Genomic DNA, 25,668 nt, shown 5'->3' on the forward strand with positions numbered 1-25,668 from the left:
GCCCCAGAACCAACTCACTTGTGGAACTCTGCCTCTTTTCTTTGATTTTGAGAACAACTCACATAGGGCACTTGGGTTTGTGCCAGGCTTTACCGAACCAGCTCGGTGATTTTGGAGAGGTTCCAATGTACAGCTTAAAATTAATTGTTAACTATTCCTGTTTTTTAAAATTGTTCTTTAGCTATTTCACTTATGGAAATTTTTCTCTGGTAATTTTTCCCCTGTCATTCTTGCTCACTTTGCTGTCCTCTCATTTTAGTTTCTATTTTAGCTTCTAAGCGTACCTGTACATTCAAATCCCCATTGCTCATTTTGACAGAGCATTTTTGCTGTCAGAGCATTTAACTGTTTCTTTCTACTGTATTCAAGCCCTGTAAAGATAAGAGAAAAATTAGCTACCTGACCTTGAGGATTCTGGTCTCTTAATGATCTTAGTTTGGGCTGCTATAATAGAATACCACAGACTTATAAACAACAGAATTTGTTTCTCACAGTTCTGGAGATTGGAAGTCTGAGATTAGAGTGCCAGCACGGTTAGATTTTGGTGGAGTCTTCTTCTAGATTGAGGACTGCCAACTTCCTGCACTGTATTTGCATGGTGGAGAGGGGACAAGGAAGTTTGCTGGAGTCACTTCCATTCCTGACTGTTCTACCCTTCCAAAAGTCCCATCTCCTGATACCTTAATATTGGGGGTTAGAATTTTAACATAGGAATTTTGGAGGGACACAAACATTCAATTTATTGCAATGAGCATACTAATTTTCTTTTTTAAATAATATATTTATTGATTATGCTATTTCCCCCCCTTAACTCCACTCCATTCTGCCCACCCCCTCCTTCCCATACTCCCCTCCCCACCATAGTTCATGTCCATGGGTCATACATATAAGTTATTTGGCTTCTACATTTCCTATACTATTCTTACCCTCCCCCTGTCTATTTTCCACCTATCATTTATGCTACTTACTCTCTGTACCTTTTCTCCTTGTCTCCCCCTCCTGCTCCCCTATTGATAACCCTCCATGTGATCTCCATTTCTGTGGTTCTGTTCCTATTCTAGTTGTTTGCTTAGTTTGCTTTTGTTTTTGTTTTAGGTGTGGTTGTTAATAACTGTGAGTTTGCTGTCATTTTTACTGTTCATATTTTTTTATCTTCTTTTTCTTAGGTAACTCCCTTTAACATTTCATATAATAAGGGCTTGGTGATGATGAACTCCTTTAACCTGACCTCATCTGGGAAGCACTTTACCTTCCCTTCCATTCTAAGTGAAAGCTTTGCTGAATAGAGCAATCTTGGATGTAGTTCCTTGCCTTTGACTTGGAATGACTTGGAATACTTCTCTCCAGCCCCTTCTTGCCTGTAAGGTCTCTTTGGAGAAATCAGCTGACAGTTTTATGGGAAGTCCTTTGTAGGTAACTGTCTCCTTTTCTCTTGCTGCTTCTAAGATTCTCTCCTTCTGTGTAATCTTGGCTAATGTAATTACGATGTGCCTTGGTGTGTTCCTCCTTGGGTCCAGCTTCTTTGGGACTCTCTGAGCTTCCTGGACTTCCTGGAAGTCTATTTCCTTTGCCAGATTAGGGAAGTTCTCCTTCATTGTTTGTTCAAATAAGTTTTCAATTTCTTGTTCTTCCTCTTCTCCTTCTGGCACTGCTATAATTCAGATGTTGGAAGATTTAAAGATGTCCTGGAGGTTCCTAAGCCTCTCCTCATATTTTTGAACTGTTGTTTCTTCATTCTGTTCTGGTTGAATGTTTCTTTCTTCCTTCTGGTCCGCACCGTTGATTTGAGTCCCAATTTCCTTCCCACCACTATTGGTTCCCTGTACATTTTCTTTTGTTTCTCTTAGCATATCCTTCATTTTTTCATCTAATTTGTGACCAAATCCAACCAATCCTGTGAGCTTCCTGATTACCATTGTTTTGAACTGTGCACCTGATAGGTTGCCTATCTCTTTGTTGCTTAGATGTATTTTTTCTGGAGCTTTGATCTGTTCTTTCATTTGGGCCATTTTTTTTTTTTTTTTTTTTTTGTCGTGGCGCCCCTGTTAGGTAAAGGGGCGGAGCCTTAGGTGCTCACCAGGGTGGGATAACACTGGTCACTGCACTGTGACACTATATGTGGAGGAGGGGCCAAGAGGGAGCAATGGCGCTTGTTCCACTCTCTGACAGATTTCAGTCACTCCCTCCGCTACCCACAATCAAATTGGACCCCTCTAGTGCTGATTCCTGAGTGGTTGGGCTTGTGCACGCTCTAGGCCCCTGTGGGTCTGTCCAACGAACTCTCCTGTGAGGCTGGGAGTTTATCCTGCTGCCGCCTCAACCCCCACAGGTGTTTTCAATCAGAGGTTTGAGGCTTTATTTCCGGGAGCTGGAGCCCTGGGTTGCACGGTCTGCTTTGCTCCCCTTCCATTCCTCCCGGTTTATCTATGCACAAATATGGGGCCACAGGGTCTGCCAGCCACCACCTTGTGGGGTCTGCTAGCTGCAGCCTGGCCTGCCCCATTCCACAATCCGCCACCTTGCTGGGTTTGCCAGCTGCTGCCTTGCTGCGAGTCCTCTCCGCCTGGCTGTCCATGTTTGCCTCTCCTACCGGTCTGGATGAATGTTTCTTCTTTATCTCCTTGATTGTCAGACTTCCATACAGTTGGATTTTCTGTCAGTTCTGGTTGTTTTTTGTTTTTAAATTGTTGTCCTTCTTTTGGTTGTGCGAGGAGGCACAGGATGTCTACCTATGCCTCCATCTTGGCCAGAAGCTGCAATGAACATACTAATTTTCAAGTATGGGTTTCTTCTTCCCTGCTCACTCTCTCACAGAATGATCTTTACTAATTCTTAGTGAGTGCTTACCATGTGCCAGCCACTGCTCTAGGCATGGGGATTTAAGACAGATGAGTCCTGCCGTCATTGAGGTTACACTCTAGTGGGAAAGACAGTGATAAAATAAATATATAATTAGGTAATGATAAATGTTATCAAGAAAACTATAGCAGATATAGAGATTCAAAAGGGTGCAATTTTAGATTTGGCAACATCCCTCTGAGAGTGTGCTATTTGAGCAGAAATTTTAATGAAATGAGCAAGACCTGCATATGTATGGAGGAAGAGTTCAGGTCTAGGGATGACTTTGCTCAGTTATTTGACCAGGGGCCTAAGGATAGTATGCTCTCTCAGATGAAGTGGATGGACTTTGGTGCAGCTAATACTGGATGTTGTAAGCTAACCATGCTTTTTGTAGATGGTAGAAAGCTGTTTCTTGGAAGGGTAATCTGAGTGGTACATGTCTGATTCTAGCACAGGCCCTAAAAGAGAAATGTGCACAGTGTGTTCAAGGGACTGCAAGAAAGCTAACGTAGCTGGAGAAGAGTGAGAGACAGAGTGATAGGGAATGAAATTGGAGAAGTAGCCAAGGGCCAGAACAAGTAGGATTTGTAGGCTGTAGTAAGATACATTCTAAATTTCATTCTAAGTTTGGTAGAAAGCCATTAGAGCAATTTGAGCAGGGGAATTACATTATATGTTTTACATTTTAAAAAGGATCTCTCTGGCTGACAAAATAGGCTCTCTCTGCCATAAGTCATTATATCTGTTTATTTAATACTAATCACTTCAAAACTTAGTGATTTAAAACAATGATGGCTTATTTGTTCTCCAAGTTCTCTGGTTATTCTGCTGGACTAACCTGAACTCACTGCCATGGCTGAAAGTGGGTGTTCTAAGATGACTTCACCCACATGTTTGGAGCCTCAGCTGGTGCAGCTGCAATGACTGGGGTGGCTGAGCCTCTATTCTTTCATCCTGTGGTTCTTCATATGAAGATGGAAGCATTCCAAAAAGTCATGCCCAAGTGTGCAAGCACTTACCAGCCTCTGCTGGTATCAAGTTTGCTAATGTTCCATTGGCTAAAGCAAAACAAATGTCCAAGCCCAGAGTCAACATGGAAGGGGAATAGACCAAGGGTGTGGGTATCTGGAAGTATGATTGGTAGAGGCCATTGCTGAAACAGTCTACCACATTAAACATTGTTTTAGCTGTTTTCCTTTTTCTGATCCTTTGCTCATTAATTTATCTTTGGAATATAATTTGTTTTCCCACATTAGTGTGTTTCCATGAAAATAATGCACCAGTCATGTCGCCTTCACGTATTCCATGTTGCTGTCGCAGCAATTTATTTTTGTAAAATAATAAATTGGCTTATTTCAAGGAGAGAATGTGCACTGTATGGACTTCCAGTCTTCCTTATTAGAGCAGTGAGGTTTGGGGACCCCCTAGGTAAGAATCATTGTACCCCTTATGATCCATCCCAAGCCTGTGATGGTATACATGTAAATGTGACTTCTATAACCCTAATTCCTATCCCATTCTTAGCTAGATGGAGCTACATTGAGGTTTTTGAAGAATGTATTGAACTGAGGAACTATCATTCATTGCAAAATGCAATGAAATGCAAAATGGTACAATCATTTTGGAAGACAGAGTTGAAAACTAAACATATTCTTACCATTTGATCCAGTTATCTTGATTCTTGATAATTACTCAAATGAGTTGAAAACTTATGTCTACACAAATACCTGCACATGAATGCTTATATCACCTTTCTTCATGATTGCCAAACCTCAGAAGCAACCAAAGTGTCCTTCAGTAAGTGGCATAAATAAACTGGGGTGTATGCAGGTAATGGAATACTATTCAGAACTAAAAAGAAATGATCTGCCAGCCATGAAGAAAACTTAAATTCATATTACCAAGTGAAAAGCAAATCTAAAAAGGCTACCTACTGTAGGCTTCTGATTATATGATATTCTGAAAAAGGTTAACTATAGATATAGTGAAAAGATTGGTTTCTAGGTGTTAGAGTAGAGAAACTGATAAAACAGGCAGAACACAGAGGGTTTTTAGGGCAGTGAAACTTTTGTATAGTGTTATAATGATAAAGGCATGTCGTTATATATTTGTCCATACCCATAAAATATACACTGAGTGAACTCTAGTGTAAACTATGGATTTTGGGTGATAGTGATGTGTCAGTGTAGGTTCATCAGTTGTAGAAATGTATCATTAAGGTGTGGGGTGTTGAAATGGGGAATGTTGTACATATGTGGGGGGAAGGGGACACATGGGAATTCTCTGTACTTTCTGCTTAATTTTACTGTGAATCTAAAACTAAAAAATAAAATATTTTTAGAGGAATTAAAAAACAACTTTATTGAGATATAATTGACAGTAAACTATACTATTTAAAGTATACAAATTAGTGAGTTTTCATGTAGTATGTTATAACCTCTAAACCATCTCTAGACTCAAGATAGCATTTTCTTTATCCCCAAAAGTTTCCACATGCCCCTTGGTAATGTCTCCCACCTACCTCTTCCCCATTCACAAGCAACCACAAATTAGCTTTTGTTCACTATAGATTAGTTTGCATTTTGTAGATATTTTTATAAATGAAATCATACATTGCATGCTCTTTTTCTCTGGTTTCTCTTACTCAGCACAATTATTTTCATATTCATCCATGTTGCTGTATGTATCAATATGGTAATTTTTATTGCTTTATTTATTGTTTATCCATCCACTCATCTGTTGATGGGCATTGGGTTGTTTCTCGTTTTTGACTATTACAAATAGAGTCATTATAAACATTCATGTGAAAATACATACTGTTTTTTAAAAAATACATACAGATAATACATGGTACCGATTTTATTTGTAGATATTATAGTACTCCAACTCAAGTTCCTAAGTTACATCTTTGCCATAGCCATGGCTAAATGTTGAACTAGTGCAGAATTCAGCTGTTAGAGTGCTCATATTAGCATGCTTAGACATGACATACTTGTTCTTGATAGTCATGTGCTTTGTAAGCCCATGATTCACCATGACTATATACTTAGCCAGGTGTTGCATAACAAAAAGAAGGGATTCTTTAGTGTATGACAGGTAATGCTGTAGAACTGGTGTCCATTCATTCACCATTATCAAGAATTTTCAGTGCTAAACTAAAAGCTCCTGCTGTGATTTGAGAAGGAAAGTGCACCTTATTGTAGTCCAACATAGTTCCACTAGGTATTTGGCCAAAGTATGTTGCTCCACATCAACCTCTCTAATCTTAGATGCTCTCTGAATAGAAATGCAGTAGTAGAGGGTGTTCCAGACCAAAATTTAAACTCACAGAATCTTCATTCCCACCTGTCTAATTTGTAGCTTAGTGCAAGTGTTGTCAGTCACAAAGTTAAAGTCACCAGTTTCTGAAGGGTGCATTCGTATTTTCTCAGCAATAAGCCTGGCAGTGATACCAATGAGCTGCAGCATCTTCTTGGGCACAGAATTATTCTGCATGAACTGATTAATAATGGAAACAGTCATGTACATGGTCTTCTACAGTAAGGTGAATTTCATTTGAACCTGCGCCATCCAATCAATTAGGATAGTTCATGTTTCAGTGACTTCACAACCCAGTTAGTATTTTGGGCTGACTGCTCGCTCTTCCTCAAGTTGTCTCAGATAATCATAAATATCTTTCACATATTTACCTCAAAGTTTTGGATTAGCTTCATCTGCATGCACATCATTCACTGCAAGAATTACATCAGAAAAAGCCTCACACAGATAATCTTCTGCAGGGGCACATCTAGATGTTTCATTGAGCTTGGAGAAGGCGTACCAACCAAAATAGGCTCAGGCGAAAGTTGGTAGTTTTTTAGCAATAACATTCAGCAGCTAGTTTTTGCTTCTTTTTTCAGAGGCACTTTGGCCTGTGGGTGTTCACTGATTTTGTTACTGATGTCTCCAAGAGCTGTTCTTGGCCTCATCAAGGGCTTGGAGGCTACAGCAGTGGCCATAGATATGTGCTTTGTACCTGCCATACTGATCTTTGCTTTATTTTCAGCATTAATTTTCATAGTACATTTTCTATTATAATGTATACATTATTAAGATTTAGGTTATGGTGGTTAAAGTGTTGGATGTTTTCTAGTGAAAAAAAAATTTCGTATTCTTGGTGACCTGGAGCATGATGGCTTCCTCTTCTTCAGGCAGTGGCTCAGTGGGGAGAGGCAGGAAGCAGGAGCCTCTGAGGAGTTGGGTACCTCAACCCAACACATATCAACAGTTGTTCCTCCATAGTATGCCCCAAAATACATATTCTTAATAGAATCTGAATGAAGATTCACAGGATTTGGTTTAGATAGTTATCTCTTATAAATTTACTGTATTTAAATATTGTAACTACAGATATGTTTTTGTAACCTACTTGCAGCTTATGTTTTGAAGGGAAACATTTGTTTTTCTTTATAACTCACAATCTTAGATAATATTTATAATCTGTGATATATCATTACGAAAAATTATTTTTGCCTTAGATTAATTGCATTCAATTAAAAAACTATTTATAGAGTACTTAGTATGTATAAAGCTTAGTGATCACCAGTCCAAAAGCACAGAATGGGTAGGAGATAAATACTATATAATAACCCAAAGCTGAATAAAGTGAATGTCATAAGAACACCAACAATAAAATATATGGGTTAAGGACACAGGAATAATACCCAGTTAGAAAATAAGAAAGTCATTGAGAAAAAGTAACTAAATGGAGACCTTGAAGCATGGGTAGGAGTTTTAGCAGGTGATGTTGGGAAGAAGCATGTCGTGAGAAGGAAGGAACATAAATTAGAGTCTTGAAGTAAGATACATGGGATAAATCCTTGGTCAAAGAATTTCATTTTTTTTTTTTCCTAACACAGGATCAGTATGGTGGCAATCTCCTGTTTCTTCAGACCTCTTTTGGAATGTTTGCTTCTGCTGTTTGGTTTAGTTCAAAAGCTATTCCTTGAATGTCCATGTAGTAACAAGCACTTTAAGTCATTCACAGAGATGTGTTCTTTCTTATTATATGCTCATAATCCTTGTTAGCATTTTGAAGTGGGTCATCCCAGAAAACTGGAGCATCTTTCTGATATTGTCTTTGTATAGTCTTTTCATTTCTTCCTTGAAGGTGAATCATACAAAGAATCCAAATGGTGCTTGTGGAAATATGTTCCATCTTAAGGGAAAGTGAAAATCACTTCTGGCTCCAAAAAGCTCTGAACATGCCAATCAGAATTTTCTGTAAACAGCAATAGCTGTGATGTACTCACACCCCCAGGCCTGTTTTCTAGCCCACCTAGTGGCATAGGAACCTATAGAGTGTATTTTTAAAAAATGTATTGAACCAGTAATTTCATCATTGTTCCTCATAAGTTCAGCCTGATCTCAGTCATCATAATCTAACCTTTTTAAGCCATTTGACTAGAATTTTATTTTGAGATTTAATAATGATGTTAAATATGTTGCGAATTACTGAGATAATTACCAACCTAACTCCTTATTTATAAAATGATGGGTGAAGAGAAAAAGGAAATACACACATGATTGTAAGTTGTTTAATAAGCTTTAATAATTCAATTTTTTTCTCCCTGTCTCAAATGTAGAACAAATATGCAAAGGACTTTTTTGTTATTTTTTGTTGTTAGTACTTTTTTCTTGTTTAGTTTACTTTTTATTTTTTAAGACTATTTTTAGAGCAGTTTCAGGTTCACAGCAAAATTCAGAGGAAAGTATAGATTTCCCATATGTCCCCTACCCTTATACATGCACAACCTTCCTCAGAGGATACTTTTGTTACAACTGATGAATCTACATTGATGCATGATAATACTCAAAGTCCATACTTTTATGTTAGGGTTCACTGTTGGTGTTATATGTTCTTAGGGTTTGGAAAAATGTGTAATGATGTATCTAACATTATAGTATCATATAAAGTATTTTTGGTGCCCTAAAAATCCTCTCTTTGTAGCCTATACATCCTACCCACCTCACTTTTTATTTTTCATTAGACAAACTTTTTAAAGTTATATTTTATTGATTATGCTATTATAGTTGTCCTGATTTTTTCCCCTTAGCCCCCCTCTGCCAAGCACCCCACACCCCCTCAAGTGATCTCCCCACCCTTGTTTCTGTCCATGGGTCATGTGTATGTATAAGTTCTTTAGCTACTCCCTTTCCTATACTGTACTTTATATCCCCAGGGTATTCTGTAATTGCCTATTTGTACTTCTTAATCCCCTCACCTCTTCACCCATTGCCCCACACCCCCTCCCATCTGGTAACCATCAAAATGCTCTCTATATCAATGATTCTGTCTCTGTTCTTGTTGCTTAGTTTGTTTTTTAGATTCAATTTTTGATAGATATGTATTTATTGCCATTTTATTGTCCATAGTTTTTTTAAAGTATATTTTATTGACTATGCTATTACAGTTGGCCCAATTTTTCCCCCTTCCCCCTCCCCTCCTCGTAACTCCCTTCCCTGCAGCAATCCCTCTCTTAGTTCATGTCCATGGGTCATGCATATAAGTTATTTGGCTTGTCCATTTCCTATACTATTCTTAACATCCCTGCTGTCTATTTTGTACCTACCAATATGCTTCTTAGTCCCTATAACTTTTCCCCTATTTTCCCCCTTCCCCCTCCCTGCTGATAGCCCTCTAAATGATCTCCATATCTATGATTCCTTTCCCGCTCTAATTGTTTGCTTTGTTTTTGTTTTTTAGATTCAGTTGTTGATAATGTGACTTTGTTGTCATTTTACTCTTCATAGTTTTGATCTTCTTTTTCTTAGATAGGTCCCTTTAACATTTCATATAATAAGGGCTTGGTGATGATGAACTCCTTTACTTTACCTTGTCTGGGAAGCACTTTATCTGCCCTTCAATACTAAATGATAGCTTTGCTGGATAGAGTAGTAGTGTTTGTAGGTACTTGCATTTCATCACTTTGAACACTCCTTGCCAGTACCTTCTTGCCTGCAAAGTTTCTTTTGAGAAACCCGCTGACAGTTTTATGGGAGCTCCTTTGTAGGCACTCTCTGCTTTTCTCTTGCTGCTTTTAAGATTATCTTTTTGTCTTTAACCTTTGCCATTTTAATTATGCCTCCACCTTGGTGTGGTACTCTTTGGGTCCAACTTGTTTGTGACTCTGTGTTTCCTGGACTTGTATGTCTATTTCCCTCACATGATTAGGGAAGTTTTCTTTCATTATTTTTTCAAATAAGTTTTCAATTTCCTGCTCTTCCTATTCTCCTTCTGGCATCCCTATGATTTGGATGTTGGCACTTTTGGAGATGTCCCAGAGTTTTCTTCTTATTTTCTAATTTTTTTTGAATTTTTATTTCTTCATTCTGTTATAGATGACTGCTTATTTCTTCCTTATGCTCAAATTGTTGATTTGAACACTGGCTTCCTCCCCTTTACTGTTGGTTACCTGTGGATTTTTGTTTATTTCACTTAGTGTAGCCTTTATTTCTTCCCTTATGCTTTTGCTGTACTCAGTGAGTTCTCTGAGTGTCCTTATCACCAGTGGTTTGAACTTCGTATCTGATAGGCTGGGTATCTCTGTGTTGTGTAGTTCTTTTCCTGGTGGTTTGTTCTGTTCTTTTGTTTGAGCCAAATTTCTTTGTCTCCACAATTTGGCAGTCTCCCTATATTTGCTTCTGTGCATTAGGTAGAGTGAATTTGACTCCCTATCTTGGCACACCTGTCAAGTATGGGGTGGAGCCTTAGGTAGTCACTGGGTGGGGGGCAACCTGTTTTACCACTTTGTGGCTCTCTATGTGGGGTAGCGCTTGTAGAGGGGACAATGTCGTTGCCTGGCTGCTGGAGGCTTGCTTGGCACTTACCCCGTTTCCAGTCACTTCGCCCACTTCCTATATGTGATTGGTGCCCTTCTAGCTGTTGCCTTGGGGGTGGTTCCCAGAGTGGGTGGGTAGGTGTACTTCTAGGACTGTGCAGGGCCTTTAAACAGACTGTCCTGAGAGACTGGCAGTTTTTTCCACCACCCCAACACCCACTGGCTTTTACAGTCAGAAGTTATGAGACTTTATTTTTCTGGTGCTAGAACCCTGGGCTGTGTGGTCTGGCCTGGGTTGCTCCCCAGGTATCCCTCCTAAATTTTATCCACCACACGTGAACGTGGGATCAGTTGTTCTGCCAGCTGCCACCACTGCCGCCTCACTGCTGCCACTTGGCCCCTGCCACACCATGTTCTCTCAGTCCTAGTTCTCCATCTCTATGCCTTCTACTCATCAGGATGAATATGGCTTTTTTAAATCCTTGGTTGTTGGACTTCCATACAATTCAATTTTCTGATAGTTCTGGGAGTTTTTTGTTTTCAGGTTAGTTGTTACCCTTCTTATGGTTGTGCTAGGAGGTGGAGCATGTCTACCTATGCCTCCATCTTGACTAGTAGTTCCTATTGTTCATAGTTTTGATCTTTTTCCTAAATAAGTTCTTTAACATTTCATATAATAACGGTTTGGTGATGATGAACTCCTTTAGTTTTTTTCTTGTTTGGGAAGCTCTTTATCTGCCCTGTGATTCTAAATGATATCTTTGCTGGGTAGAGCAATCTTGGCTGTAGGTCTCTACTTTTCATGGCTTTGAATATGTCTCTTCTAGCCTGCAAAGTTTCTTTTGAGAAATCAGCTGACAGTCCTATGGGAACTCCCCTGTAGATAACTAACTTCTTTTCTCTTTAATATTCTCTCTGTATCTTTACCCTTTGTCATTTTAATTATGATGTGCCTTGGAGTGGGCCTCTTTGCATCCAACTTGTTTAGGACTCTCTGTGCTTCCTGGACTTGCACATCTATTTCCTTTGCCAAATTAGGTAAGTTTTCTTTCCTTATTTTTTCAAATAGATTTCTATTTTTTTGCCCTTTCTCGTCTCCTTCTGATAGCCCTATGATGTGAATGTTGTACCTCTTAAAGTTGTCCCAGAGGCTGCTTACACTATTATCATTTTTTTGGATTCTTTTTTCTTGTTGTTCTGTTTGTCTTTTTTTTTTTTTTTTTTTGCTTCCTTATGTTTCAAATCACTGATCTGATTCTTGGCTTCATCCAGCTTACTGTTGTTTCCCTGTAAATTGTTCTTTATTTCAAGTAGTGTTTATCCTTTGTTTCTGACTGGATCTTTTGTACACCATTGAGGTCCTCACTAAATTCCTTGAGCATCCTTATAACCAGTGTTTTGAACTCTGCATTTGATAGATTGCTTAGCTCCATTTCATTTAGTTTGTTTTCTGGAGTTTTGATCTATCCTTTCATTTGGGCCATGTTTCTTTGTCTCCTTGTTTTGGCAGCCTCCCTGTGTTTGTTGCTATGTATTGGGTAGAGTTGCTTTGACTCCTTGTCTTGGTAGTGTGGCCTAATGTAATAGTTGTCCTGTAGGGTCGAGTGGCACAGCCTCCCTTATCACCCAAGATGGGTACTTGAGGAGCCCCTTTCTTGTGGGTTGAGTACACTCTCCTCTTGCAGTTGAGCTTTGGTTGCTGTTGTCAGGTCAATGGGAGGTATTTACCCAGGCCAGTTTGCTGCAAGGATTGACTGTTACTGCTTACCACCAACCTCCGCCATCTGTGGAGGATCAGCTGTGCAGGGTGGTGGTGCTCCACTGTAGTCTGTAGCAGTCCACTGGGTGTGCTGGCCCTGGGGTTTTCTGGGTGGTGCAGGCCAAGATCAGCCCCAACCTGTGTTTTGCCCAGGGCCACCCTGCCTGAGCTATAAAGCAATCTGAGATGGCTGCTACCTGTGCTGGGCTTGGAGGTTCCCAGGTGAAGCCAAGCTGTGAATCTAGGCTGGCTACTGCTAGTGCTTTGCCTGGAGCTCACTGAGGCCAACTTTTGCTTGTTTGAAAGGATTTAGGAAGTTGTGCAGTATGAGCCAAGACCCATTCATATAGAAAAGCAGCTTGGTGGGCCCATAAATTGGTTGGGGCAGAGTCTCTAGGTATCTCCAAGGCGAGTCAGTGTTAGCCAGGTTGTTGGAGTCTCAGAAATGGCACCAGCTTGCTGGCTCAAGGGCGCGGGTTAAAAAAACACAATGACCTCTGCTCGCCTTGATGCCAGACACTTCAGCCTCTCCCAGTATGCCACTGGTGCCTTTTAAGCTGTTAACCCCTGTGCTGGAGCTCAGGAGGAGCGAGTCTGAGTAGTTGAGTCCATGTGTGGATTCTTCAAGAGGAACTGCTTGGGGCTCCAGCTGACTCAATCCCTGCTAGTTTTTGTAGCCGGAAGTTGTGGGAATTTTTCTGGTACTGGAACCCTGGGCTGGGGTGCCTGGTGTGGGTCTAGGCCTCCTTGCTCCTGATATATCCCTCCTGAGTTTTTATCCACCACATGTGGTTATGGGTCCAGCCTATTCTGCATCTGTGCCCCTCTTACCAGTCTGAATGGATGTGGTTTCTTTAATTCTGTAATTGTCAGACTTCTATTCAACTCAATTTCTGACAGTTCTGAGTGATAGTTGTTCTATATTTTAGTTGCAGTTTTGTTGTGGCTGTGCGGAAGAGGTGAGCCATGTCTGCCTATGCTGCCATCTTGACGGGAAATACCACAAACTATCTTAAGTGTAGTTGGGGTTTAATTAATTGGGAATAATCTGTAATTAGAGGCTTTAAGTTTTACAGCTTGACTTAATTGGATCAGGTTATGATTTCTGTTACATATGAAGCACAAATAGTTGTGTAAAAGAAAAGTTAAAAAAATCACTTTTTTTGGTAGTAATAGAGATTGCTTAAAACATAGCATGAAGAATTCTGCATCCTTCTGAAAATTAGTAATCAATACTCTTCAAGTGTGTTCTGTTTTTGCCAGATATTGACAATGTGAAGCCATTGGAGGGTGTAAGAATTTTGGATCTAACAAGGTTTGTATTGGTTTATCTGTTTTTGGTGGTTGAGTTTTAACTTTCTCTCAAAAAAATTCATTTCTTTTTTACATTTTATGACTATGCTTGTTTATATGTGTAGTATCAAAATCTTGGAAAGAAAAATTCCTGGAATTTTATCATTCTGAAAGACGATTTGTATAATATTTATGCATTTTTTCCAATCTGCATGTTTATATATAATTTTTAAAAACAAAAATTTGAACCATACTGAAATGAAGCTTTTACTCCCATTTTAAACATATGTTGCATTTTGTTTAACATTTTGTTGCATTTTGAATGGTTTCCTATGTCATTCAAAATGCAACAAAAATAATCTATTTTATTATATAGTTGTTACAAAATTAATCATCCCCTATATTTCACTATTATAAATTAGGTTTCGTATTATGTAAATCTTTGTCTCAGGAATCTTTTAATTTCTTCTGTAGGATAGAATTCTGGAAGTTGAATTGCTGCATTAAAGGAAATACATTTTTTAAAGCTCTTGATACATATTGCCAAATTACTTTTTGAACAGTTTAAACAATTTTAATTCTTACTAGCATTATATGAGCTTGTCTGTGTTGAGGGACTATTAAGAAAATTAAAATAAAAATCTTCAACATGGTAATTTATTTATCATTATTTAATATTGTAGAGTACTGGCTGGACCTTTTGCTACTATGAATTTAGGAGATCTTGGAGCAGAGGTTATAAAAGTGGAAAGACCAGGTAAAGATATTGTTCCCTTTAAAACATAGAAACAAACTAATAAGTATTTTTAATAGTTTAAAAAATATTCATGTACCTGTGTATGGAATGAAGAAAGAATTGAATGAAATTATTATTTTCCTTTTTTCAATCCTTATTTTCTTCTGAACCTATACTAATGATCTCTTTCTGTTTTTTATATATGCCAAGCAAGGGCTAAGGCTTAAGCCAGGTTCTTCACACACACCTGAAAGCCTCTGGTAGAAACTGAGATGCAACGTGTAATGATGCTAATAATACTTATTAAGTGCTAGGCACATTTTTAAATGCTTTGTTTATATTATTGTAATTTATTTAATCTTAACATCAACCTTATGGGCTGATGTTACTGTTCCTAGATTTATAAATAAGAAGACAAAGACACTGAGGTAAAGCAATTTTTCCAAGGTCACACAGCTAAGAGTATCCAGGCATTCAACTTTGATTCTGATTCTCCTTAGGCCCACCCAAGCCTTACTGTTGAGACAGATTGGAAGAGCCTGGCTACATTCCCTCACTGTGGGATAAAGTAAAGGTCAAGGATGAGGGGAGGGTAAAAGGGAAGAAGTAAGACACAGAAGAAGGTGAGAAGTGAAAGGAATCAAAGTCCTTCAAAAAGGAACCCAATACTGCAACCTAAGTCATTCTTTTCTATTTATAATAAAAGAAACATTTTTCCATTTTATAATTTTAAAGATTTTGAGGGAAACCATCTAGGCTTAGATCAGTTCCTTGTTTTTATGTTTTTCATCTGGCATCTTTCCTGTTCTTTCTTCCTCCTTTGTCTACCAAATAAACTTTTTCTGTGTATACAATTCTCACTTTTATTTGGAGCCTTCGTAGCATTTTGGTGTTCAGTTCATGCTATTACTGACACTTAGAAAAGTGTCATGTGGTGTGCCCCTTTCCTCTGGCAAGCACTCAGAGCAAACTCTGTGTTCTCAATGTCCTCTACATCATCCTATAAACAGCTTTTTTGGGGAAGGTTTCAAAAATTAGCACTTTTATTTATTTATTGAAGAAGGTTTTATTTATTTATTTTTAGAGAGATGGGAAGAGAAAGAGACAGAGAGGGAGAGAAACATTTTTGTGTGAGAGAGAAACAGTTGCCTCTCACATGCCCCCAACTAGGGTCTAGGCCCATAACTCAGGCATGTGCCCTAACTGGGAGTCGAACTGGTGACCTTTTGGTTTGCAGGCCAGCGCTCAGTTCACTGAGCCACATCAGCCAGGGCACGTAAGTATTTATTCTTAAACATCTAATCCTTATGGATTTGGAACAGAATTCTCAAGTAAATGAAAATGGTCTAGCCGTGAACTGTGCATATACAGGGTCTGGCAGAAGTAACGCTTACTTGAGTGTGGTTGGTAGGGTAATAATATGGGTATAATAATTTATAGTTTTAATTTGAACATTATACCTAAAATGTCATGTGGTGTGCTTGAGTGTGATATTGTTATGTTACAGAATTACACATGATTTTGTAATAAAAGATTTTGTAATAAAAAAGGGGCCTTATTTGTGCCAGACCCCATATTTAAAAAAGAGTAATTTTATAATTACGTCAACTTATTAATTTACCATAGTGATTAAATGTTATAAAGTAGCATACTCGATTAGGAAGTTTCAACTTTTTGCTAAAACTCATAGATCTACTTAGGAGCCCAAAGCAGTTAGCAGAAGATTTGCTGATCAGCATCAGGAATATTACATGTTGTTATATTTATCTGACTGTCACAGGTAGTAGAGGAACCTGGTAAATCCTGCTTTCCAGAGATAATGCTTTATTTATTCAGTCAGTGATCTTCATTGTATTTAGTCATTGCTGGATACATGCTGAAAAATGTTTACATTCTAGCTAAACATCTTCTTTTCTGGGTTCCATAAAACTTCTAATTTCTACATTGTTATCAAATTCAATACCATAGCACTTTCTAATTTCAACCACTGTGTCTTTCATTCTAGAGCATCCATTCTAATTTCCCTTGCTACTTCAGTTTATCACTAGGTTAAATATTTGTATTTACGTTAATTTTAAAAATTGTTATTTTCTATTTACTTCAGCCTGGTTTTCCTTTACTTACTTGTTTCCATGGTGGGGGACATCTTCCTTTATCTAGGCCTTTATTATGTCCCATAGCCATATACATTTTATCAAGCTTTGTTCCCAGCAGGTTTTCATCATTCTTTTTCTGATTGATCTCTTTCCCCTAATTCTCCTGCCCAGGACATTTTGGTGTTCATGTTACATATTTAATTGTTTTGGGGTTTCAACATAGTTATTTAACACATATGAGGAAAAGTGACTGGGCAGTATTTTTAAATTTCAGTACAGTCACTTTTTGTTTCTACTTCAGTTCTTTCAGTAAATAAAATTTGGTTGTAGTTTTCTGATTTAAGACTTAGATTATTTTTATTTGTGTAATTGAAGAGCATATCAAGCGTAAGTATATATATTTTTCTATTTTTAGAGTTAGTCAATGAGGTAGTAAACTACATGTCTGCAGGAACAGGCAGGTAACTAAATGAGTGAAGTGCACTATGTATGGCTGCAAACAATGCTACTGATATTCCAGGATTGTCCTCAGTAGGCAGGGCTGTGAAGTTAGGGTGTTGGTATTTTGTTCACCACTATGTGTGCTCTGCATAAAACAGTGTCTGTGACATGGTAGCAGCCAATAAATATTTGCTAAATGACTGAATGTGCTAAAATATCAATTAAATCTGAATTTGTATATGAGCTCTCTAGATTTTGAAATCATGGCAGCCAGTTAAAATCTTCCAGTTGTGTGTGGGTGAAATAAAACATGTCTCTCCAGTTGCCACTTTTAGGTCACCAGTTTGTGACCTTTAATGTTTATTTCCTGTCATGTGCCATTGGCACTGATTCTTTTGCCTCTCTAAAACCCTGGTTGTACACCAAGGACAAGGTGGGGCAGGAAAGCTGGGTAGCACTCCCATTTAGATTTCTGACATTATGTCTACCTGAGAGATGAATGAAAACATTAACGTATTTATCTAATTTTAACCTTGTCATTGCTTAATTTGAAAATTTTTTTTTAATGTATTTGGAGTTTTCTAAAAATGAAAGTGTTTGGACTTTCTCTTGACTCTGAGAGGTCCTGTCTGATCCTGAAGATCCAGGTTCATACATTTTTCCAGGAAGCCTCTGGTTAATTACTGGGAGATTCCCTTTGTGGGCTCTTGGAGTTTTTTTTTTTTCCCCCTGATATTTTGAGCATGCTATTTTGTTTGATACTTACCATTTATTGTTTTGTGTTATTAGTTCATCTCCAATTAGAACTAATGTTTCTTTTCTCCTTTATCTTTTGTTTTTCTTGTGAGTTTTGAAAAAAAATTTAATAAATGAGTATACTATTTGCCTCTGTTTTGTTGTATATTCCAAAAGGCTGTGTCTGTTTTTCTGGGTCAATTTCAGTAAAGTCTAATGGGCTAATAGATTAATTAATCATTAAAATGAGATTGAAATTTAAGCTTTAACTTATATTCACAAGTTCTTTTTGGGAGGCTAATGATAAATACTTTAGCTGTAATTACATAGTTGTTTAGTTTCTTATACCAATATTTAATCAGAACTTGTATTAAAATTTTTAAGTGATACTATTTTGTGCTATTTAACTGTTGATTCATTTTCTGAGTTCTATCTATGTTGTTTGCCAGTTGCTTTACTGTGCAAAGAAAACTCTTTCTGTAATTTTAATCAAACACGAAGATATTTCATATTCACTTGAAATAGATGTCCAGAATAAAATACCCCATTTTTTCAAACTTTAACTTGAAGCAAGACATAGACAAAATGTTTATAAAAAATATTTTATTCAGAAATAATTTTTTAAATTAACTGAATTTTTTATTCAATAACTTATTTTGCATTTCTGATTTGTTGTTTCTACAGAATATTTTAATAGTGTATTTGTCATTGTTCTATACATAATCTCAGATGTCATTTTATCATGCCATTTTGTCACTTATACTATTTTCATTTAACTAATATTTAAGAAGCATCTTTTGAAGACTCAAAAATATTTTCTTTGCACATTTAATGCCAAGAAACACAGACTGAATTGCTTGCCAAAAACTGAGAGTAAATTTTTTTCCCCTAAAATTTGCCATTTATTTAATCTATAGACTGCCAGTAGGATATATCCTTCTGGATTTTCACTTTCAGGGATGGATTTTAGTGAAAGCATATGGAAGGATTCAGTGATTAACAGATACAGGTAAAGAGTTTGGATAGTCCTAATGGGCTCCTATGGCCTCTTTTGCATTGCTCATTCCACTGAATTTAGCTGATCTTGTCAGGCACCTGAAATATATATATCATGAGTGAGCCTGCTGGTTTGCAATGCTTTATGATGTTTCAAAGTTAAAGATTAATAGCTCATATTATTATTTTTAGGAGCTGGTGATGATACACGAACTTGGGGGCCACCTTTTGTGGGGACAGAAAGTACCTATTTTCTCAGTGTAAACCGAAATAAAAAAGTAAGAATATCATTCCTTTTTCTAAACTGCTTTCCTCATGTAATTGTCTTGTAGAAACAAAATTTTTGATATTATTCTGGCTTGTTTGTTTCTACCCTCTATTGTAGATGTAATTAATATCTCAAATAAGGTGAAATTTTATTCATTCAATGGTTACCAAGTAGAAACAATAGAGCTTTTTATTGATATTTCTTGTCTACTAACTTAACACATTTCACAAGAATTTATAATGATTTATAATGGAAATAATTGTATTAAATTTGTTAAATGGCTCATTACATTTGTTACTGTTTTGGCAATTGGTAATTGCATAACACATGCTATTATTATTTGAAAAATTTGTACTGTAATCCTTACTACATTCTAACACATCTTAATTGCAAATAAAATCAATGAAGATGACTTAAATGTTTTTTCAGGAGGAAAATACATTTGCTTTAAGAGGAGAATATATCATGTGAATGGCTCCCTTGTTGGACTGTCAATATTAATAAAAAACCTTATGATATCATTTTAATATATGTATTTTAATTTTTAGAGTATAGCTGTTAATATCAAGGATCCAAAAGGGGTGAAAATCATCAAAGAGGTACAGTATGCTCAATGAAAGGCATCTTACCACCTGGATTGTAATTAGGGATTTAACAACAGACTTAAAGTGTTTTAAAATTTTATTTCATTGACAATCTGTAATTTTGCTGTAAATGCCATTTAAGAATATAACTTACTTTTATGGTAAGTATAATTTGCTTTATAATTTCTTGCATATTGTGTATAATGTTTCTTGATACTGTGAGGGTATTCAGTTTTAGTACTAGCTGCTATTGACTGAGGCCTACTCTGAATCAGATCTTAGGCTTGGACACTATAGTTACATTATCTTCTCAAATCCTCAGATTTTGACTTGCAAATGAGGTACTAGAATCTTCATTTTCACAGAAGGAAATGAGTCTTAGGGGGCTTAAATGATGCTCTGAAGATTACATAGCTAATAAAAGGAAGAGCTGAAATTTGAACCCTGGGTTCATATCACTAGAGAGCCCAAGCTTTTTCTAACACTTATTCAGATCCCCAGTATGTCCAGACATGCTCTTGGTATCTTTCCTTGAGGAACAGTATTGCAGAATGGTTTGGGGCATATCCTAGCATTCTACTGCTGGGATTCAGATCTCTTCTCTAATTTTTAAAATATATTTTATTGACTATGCTATTATAGTTGTCCCGTTTCCCCTCTTTTAGTCTCCTCCGCTCTGTACACCCCTTCCTGCCTGCATTCCCCTCCTCCTCTTAGTTCATGTCCATGGGTCATACATATAAGTTCTTTGGCTTCTCCATTTCCCATACTGTTCTTAACCTCTCCCTGTCTGTTTTCTTCCTATCATGTATACTACTTATTCCCTGTACCTTTTCTCTCCTTCCCCCACCCCCTGCCCCACTGATAACCCTCCATGTGATTTCCATTTCTGTGATTCTGTTCCCATTGTAGTTGTTTGCTTAGTTTGTTTTTTGCTTTTCTAGGTTTGGTTGTTAATGACTGAGTTTGTTGTCATTTTATTATTCCTACTTTTGATCTTCCTTTTCTTAGATAAATCCCTTTAACATTTCATATAATAAGGGCTTGGAGATGATGAACTCCTCTAACTTGATCTTATCTGGGAAGCATTTTATCTGCCCTTCCATTGTAAATGATAGCTTTTCTGGATGGAGTAATCTTGGTTGTAGGTCCTTGCCTTTCATGACTTTGAATACTTCTTTCTAGCCCCTTCTTGTCTGTAAGGTTTCTTTTGAGAAATCAGCTGATAGTGTTACGGGAACTCATTTTAGGTAACTCTCTCCTTTTCTCTTGCTGCTTTTAAGATTCTCTGCTTATCTTTCATGTTGGGTAATGTAATTATGATGTGCCTTGGTGTGTGCTTCCTTGGATCCAACTTCTTTGGGACTCTGAGCTTCCTCAACTTCCTGGAAGTCTATTTCCTTTGCCAGATTGGGGAAGTTCTCTTTCATTATGTTTTCAGTTTCTTGCTCTTCCTCTTCTCCTTCTGGCACCCCTATGATTCAGATGTTGGAATGTTTAAAGTTGTCCTGGAGGTTCCTAAGCCTCTCCTCATTTTTTTGAATTCTTGCTTTTTCATTCTGTCCTGGTTGAATGTTTATTTCTTCCTTCTGATCCAAACTGTTGATTTGAGTCCTGGTTTCCTTCCCTGTACTGTTGGTTCCCTGAATATTTTCCTTTGTTTCACTTTTCATAGCCTTCACTTTTTTTTCTATTTTGCAACCATACTCAACCAATTTTGTGAGCATCCTGATTAGCAGTGTTTCGAACTGTGCATCGGTTAGGTTGGCTATCTCTTTGTCACTTAATTGTATTTTTTCTGGAGCTTTGATATGTTCTTTCATTTGGACCATATTTTTCTGTCTCAGCGCACCTGCTACATTGTAAGGGGTGGAGCCTTAGGTATTTGCTTGACTGGGACAACCCACATTGCTGTATTGTCATGCTGTACGTGGGAGAGGAGTCCCAGAGAGAACAATGCCGCTTTTTCAGCTCTTGGCCAGCTTTCAGTCATTTCCTCTACTACCCACAAACAAATTGGGCCATTTTGGTGCTGATGCATGGGTAAGTGGGTTTGTGTACATTGTAGGACCCTGTGGATTTCCCCAACAAAGTCTCCTGTGAGGCCAGGAGTTGGGCCTCAAATTCCACAGGTTTTTTCAGTCAGAGATTTTGAGGCTTTATTTCCCCACACTGGAACCCAAGGTTGCGTGGTCTGTCTCACTCCCCAGTTGTTTCCCCCAGCTTATCTGTATGTAAATGTGGGACCATCCACTCCTACCAGTCTGGATGAATGTTTCTTCTTTAACTCGTTGGTTGTCAGACTTCCATACAGTTTGATTTTCTGTCAGTTCTGGTTGTTTTTTGTTTTTTAAATTTGTTTTTGTCCTTCTTTGGTTGTGTGAGGAGGCACAGTGTATCTACCTATGCCTCCATCTTGGCTGGAAGTCCTTCTCTTCTCTACTTTATAGCTGTGTGACTTCATACAGATTACTTAAAGAATGCCTCAGGTTCCTTGTTAGTAAAATGCAGATAATAATAGTACCTACTTCTTAGGGTTGTTGTTATGATTATTACTATTGCTGATGCACATGAAATTGAATTCATCATGTGAGATAGAACTTGTTTGGCATCTTTGTTAAAGTTTAAAATCTAATGGACGTTAGTCTACTTGATTAGAGAAACAAATTTCAATATTTGTTTTATACCAAACAATCAACTTTAAGATCATTGCTCTGCTGCTACTTTCCCTATCTATTGGGTGATTGAAAGATAATTTTTTAATATTTATTAAGATGAGAATCAGTGGCCATCCACTTTGGTTCTATTGGATTAACCTTGTAAATTTAGAATTTTTGTTTGCTAGATATATTTTGAACCCAAGCTTGGTAATTGCCTTCATATGTTTTCCTACATCTTTTCTATAGCATAATTTAGTTTTTTTAATATACTTGTTTTAATTTTAATTTTTATTGTTTATATTATTACATATGTCCCAGTTATTCTCCCTTCTCTCTTCCTTACCCAGCCCGCCTGCCACTTCCATAGTCAGTCCCCACAACACTGCCTGTGTCCATGGGTCCTTCATGAATGTTCTTTGACTAATCCCTTCACCTTCTTTCAATAAGTCCCCACCTTCTCCATCCCTTCTTACAATTGTTAGTCTATTCCATGGTTCCATGCCTCTGGTTCTATTTTGCTCATTGTTTTATTTTGTTCATTAGATTCCTCTTATAAGTGAGATCACATGATATTTGTCTTTCACTGACTGAGTTATTTCACTTAGCGTAATAGTCTCCATTTCCATTCATGCTGTAGCAAAAGGCATGAATTCCTTCTTTTTTTCTCTTGCATAGTATTCCATTGTGTAAACGCACCAGTTTTTAAAACTATTTAAATTTTTATTATTTTTTAAATAATTATTTTATTGTTCAATTACAGTTGTCTGCATTTTTCCCCAACCACTCCCACCCACCCCAGCCAAACCCGCCTCCCTCCCTTGCTTCCATCCTTCCCCTTGGTTTTGTCCATGTGTCCTTTATAGTAGTTCCTGAAAACCCTTCCCCTCATTATCCCCTCCTATCTCTAGTTACTGTCAAATTGTTCTTAATTTCTATGTCTCTGGTTATATTTTGCTTGCTTTTTTCTCTTGTTCATTATTCCAGTTAAAGGTGAGATCATATGGTATTTGTCCATCACTTATGTCACTTAGCATAATGCTCTCCAGTTCCATCCATGCTGTTGCAAAGGGTAGGAGCTCCTTCTTTCTCTCTGCTGCATAGTATTCTATTGTGTAAATATACCATAGTTTGATTCACTCATTTACTGATGGGCACTTAGGTTTCTTCCAGCACTTGGCTATTGTAAATTGTGCTGCTATGAATATAGGGGTGCATAGGTTCTTTTGGGTTGGTGTTTCAGGGTTCTTGGGATATAATACCAGCAGTGGAATTGCAGGGTCAAAAGGCAGTTCCATTTTTAGTTTTCTGAGGAAATTCCATATGGTTTTCCATAGTGGTTGTACCAGTCTGCATTCCTACCAACAGTACAGTAGTGTTCCTTTTTCTCCACATCATCTCCAATACTTGTTTGTTGATTTGTTTATGATGTCCATTCTGACTGGTGTGAAGTGGTATCTCATTGTGGTTTAAATTAGCATCTCTCTGATAGCTAGTGATGCTGAGCATCTTTTCATATGTCTCTGGGTCTCTTTGGAGAAGTGTCTGTTCAAGTCTTTTGCCCATTTTTTAATCGTTTTTTTGTCTTCCTAGAGTGGAGTTGTGTGAGTTCTTTATATATTTTAGAGATCATACCCTTGTCTGAGGTATCATTGGCAAATATGTTTTCCTATATAGTTGGTTCTTTTTTCATTTTAATGCTGTTTTTCTTTGGCCATGCAGAAGCGTTTTAATTTCACAAGGTCCCACTTTTTATTCTTTCCTTTATGTCCCTTGCTTTAGGGGACATGGCTGTGTGAGGATGTTGCTGTGTGGAATGTCTGAGATTTTCCTGCCAATGTTTTCCTCTAGGACTGTTATGGTGTCACAACTTATATTTAAGTCTTTTATCTACTTTGAATTTATTTTTGTGTATGGTGTAAGTTGGTGATCGAGTTTCATTTTTTTGCATGTAGCTGTCCAGATCTCTCAACACCATTTGTTGAAGAGGTTATTTTTACTCCATTTTATGCTTCTGTCCCCTTTGTCAAATATTAATTGACCATAGAGTCTTGGGCTTATTTCTGGGCTCTCTATTCTGTTCCATTGATTATGTGTCTGTTCTTATTCCAGTACCAGGCTGTTTTGATTACAGTGGCCTTGATATACAGTTTGATGGCAGGTATTGTGATCCCTCCTACTTTGCTCTTTTTCCTCAAAATTGCTGAGGCTATTTGGAGTTGTTTATGGTTCCATATAAATTTTAGAAATGTCTGTTCTATATCTGTGAAATATTTCACTGGTATTTTAAAAGGGATTGTATTGTACCTGTAGATTGCTTTGGGTAGTATGGAAATTTTGATGATGTTAATTCTTCTAGTCCCTGAGCATTCACCACAGTTTTTTGATCCACTCGTCTACTGATGGGCACTTAGGCTGTTTACAAATCTTTAATATTGTATATAACACTGCTGTGAACAAAAGGGTTCATAAATTCTTTTGAACTGGTGTTTTGGGATTCTTAGGGGATATTCCCAGCAGTGGAATTGCTGGGTCAAAAGGCAGTTCTATTTTTAATTTTTTGAGGAAACTCCACACTGTTTTCCACAGTGGCTGCATTCCCACTAACAATGCACTAGGGTTCCCTTTTTTCTACAACTTCACCATCACTTGATGTTTGTTGATTTATTAATGATAGCCATTTTGGACAGTGTGAGGTGATATATTATTGTGGTTTTAATTTGCATCTCTGCTGGCTAGTGATGTTGAGCATCTTTTCATATATATATCTATGGCCATTTGTATGTCCTTCTTGGAGAAGTGTCTTTTGAGATGCTTTGCCCATTTTTTAATTGGATCGCATGTCTTCGTGGTGTTGTTTGAGTTCTTTATATATTTTGGAGATTAAACTCTTTTCTGATATGTCATTGGCAAATATGTTCTTCTATACATTCAGTTCTCTTTTCATTTTGATGATGGTTTCTTTAGCCATATAGAAGCTTTTTAATTTGCTGTAGTCCCATTTGTTAGTTTTTCCTTTTGTTTTCCTTGCCCCAGGAGATATAGTGGAAAAAAATATTGCTATATGAGATCTGAAATTTTCCTGCCTATCTTTTACAGTAGGATTTTTATGGTATCCCAAATTATATTTCAGTCTTTTATTCATTTTGAGTTTATTCTGGTTTATAGTGTAAATTTGTGATATAGTTTCATATTTTTTGCATGTACCAGTCTAGTTCTCCCAGTACCGTTTATAGAAGAGACTATTTTTCCTTCATTGTATTCTCATGCCCCCTTCGTCAAATATTAATTGACCACAAATACATGAGTTTATTTTTGGCCTCTCTATTGTGTTGTATTGAGCTATGTGTTTGTTCTTATGCCAGTACCAGACTGTTTTGATTACAGTAGTCTTGTAGTGTAGTTTGATATCAGGTATTTTGATCCTGCTAACTTTGTTCTT

The 25,668-nt window shown here is 37.3% G+C and overlaps 1 protein-coding gene and 1 pseudogene across 15 annotated transcripts in view; one reads left to right on the forward strand and one right to left on the reverse strand.

Moving 5' to 3' along the window:
* SUGCT (succinyl-CoA:glutarate-CoA transferase) overlaps positions 1-25,668 on the forward strand; it is a 1,028,943-nt gene that overhangs the window by 13,755 nt on the left and 989,520 nt on the right. For all 15 annotated transcript variants that reach the window (XR_006655097.3, XR_011651317.1, XM_045193162.2 and 12 more), the window contains exons 2-5: positions 13,684-13,735; positions 14,397-14,470; positions 18,910-18,995; positions 19,534-19,584. Coding sequence is in view for 13 of the 15 variants with exons in the window: in XM_045193162.2 (XP_045049097.1) it covers positions 13,684-13,735; positions 14,397-14,470; positions 18,910-18,995; positions 19,534-19,584 (263 nt within the window). In the remaining 2 variants the exon portion in view is untranslated. The remainder of the gene's footprint in view (positions 1-13,683; positions 13,736-14,396; positions 14,471-18,909; positions 18,996-19,533; positions 19,585-25,668) is intronic.
* On the reverse strand, positions 5,742-6,899 carry LOC112302135 (G2/mitotic-specific cyclin-B1-like; annotated as a pseudogene).

This window comes from Desmodus rotundus, chromosome 6 (assembly GCF_022682495.2).
Source record: "Desmodus rotundus isolate HL8 chromosome 6, HLdesRot8A.1, whole genome shotgun sequence".
Classification (NCBI taxonomy): Eukaryota; Metazoa; Chordata; class Mammalia; order Chiroptera; family Phyllostomidae; genus Desmodus; species Desmodus rotundus.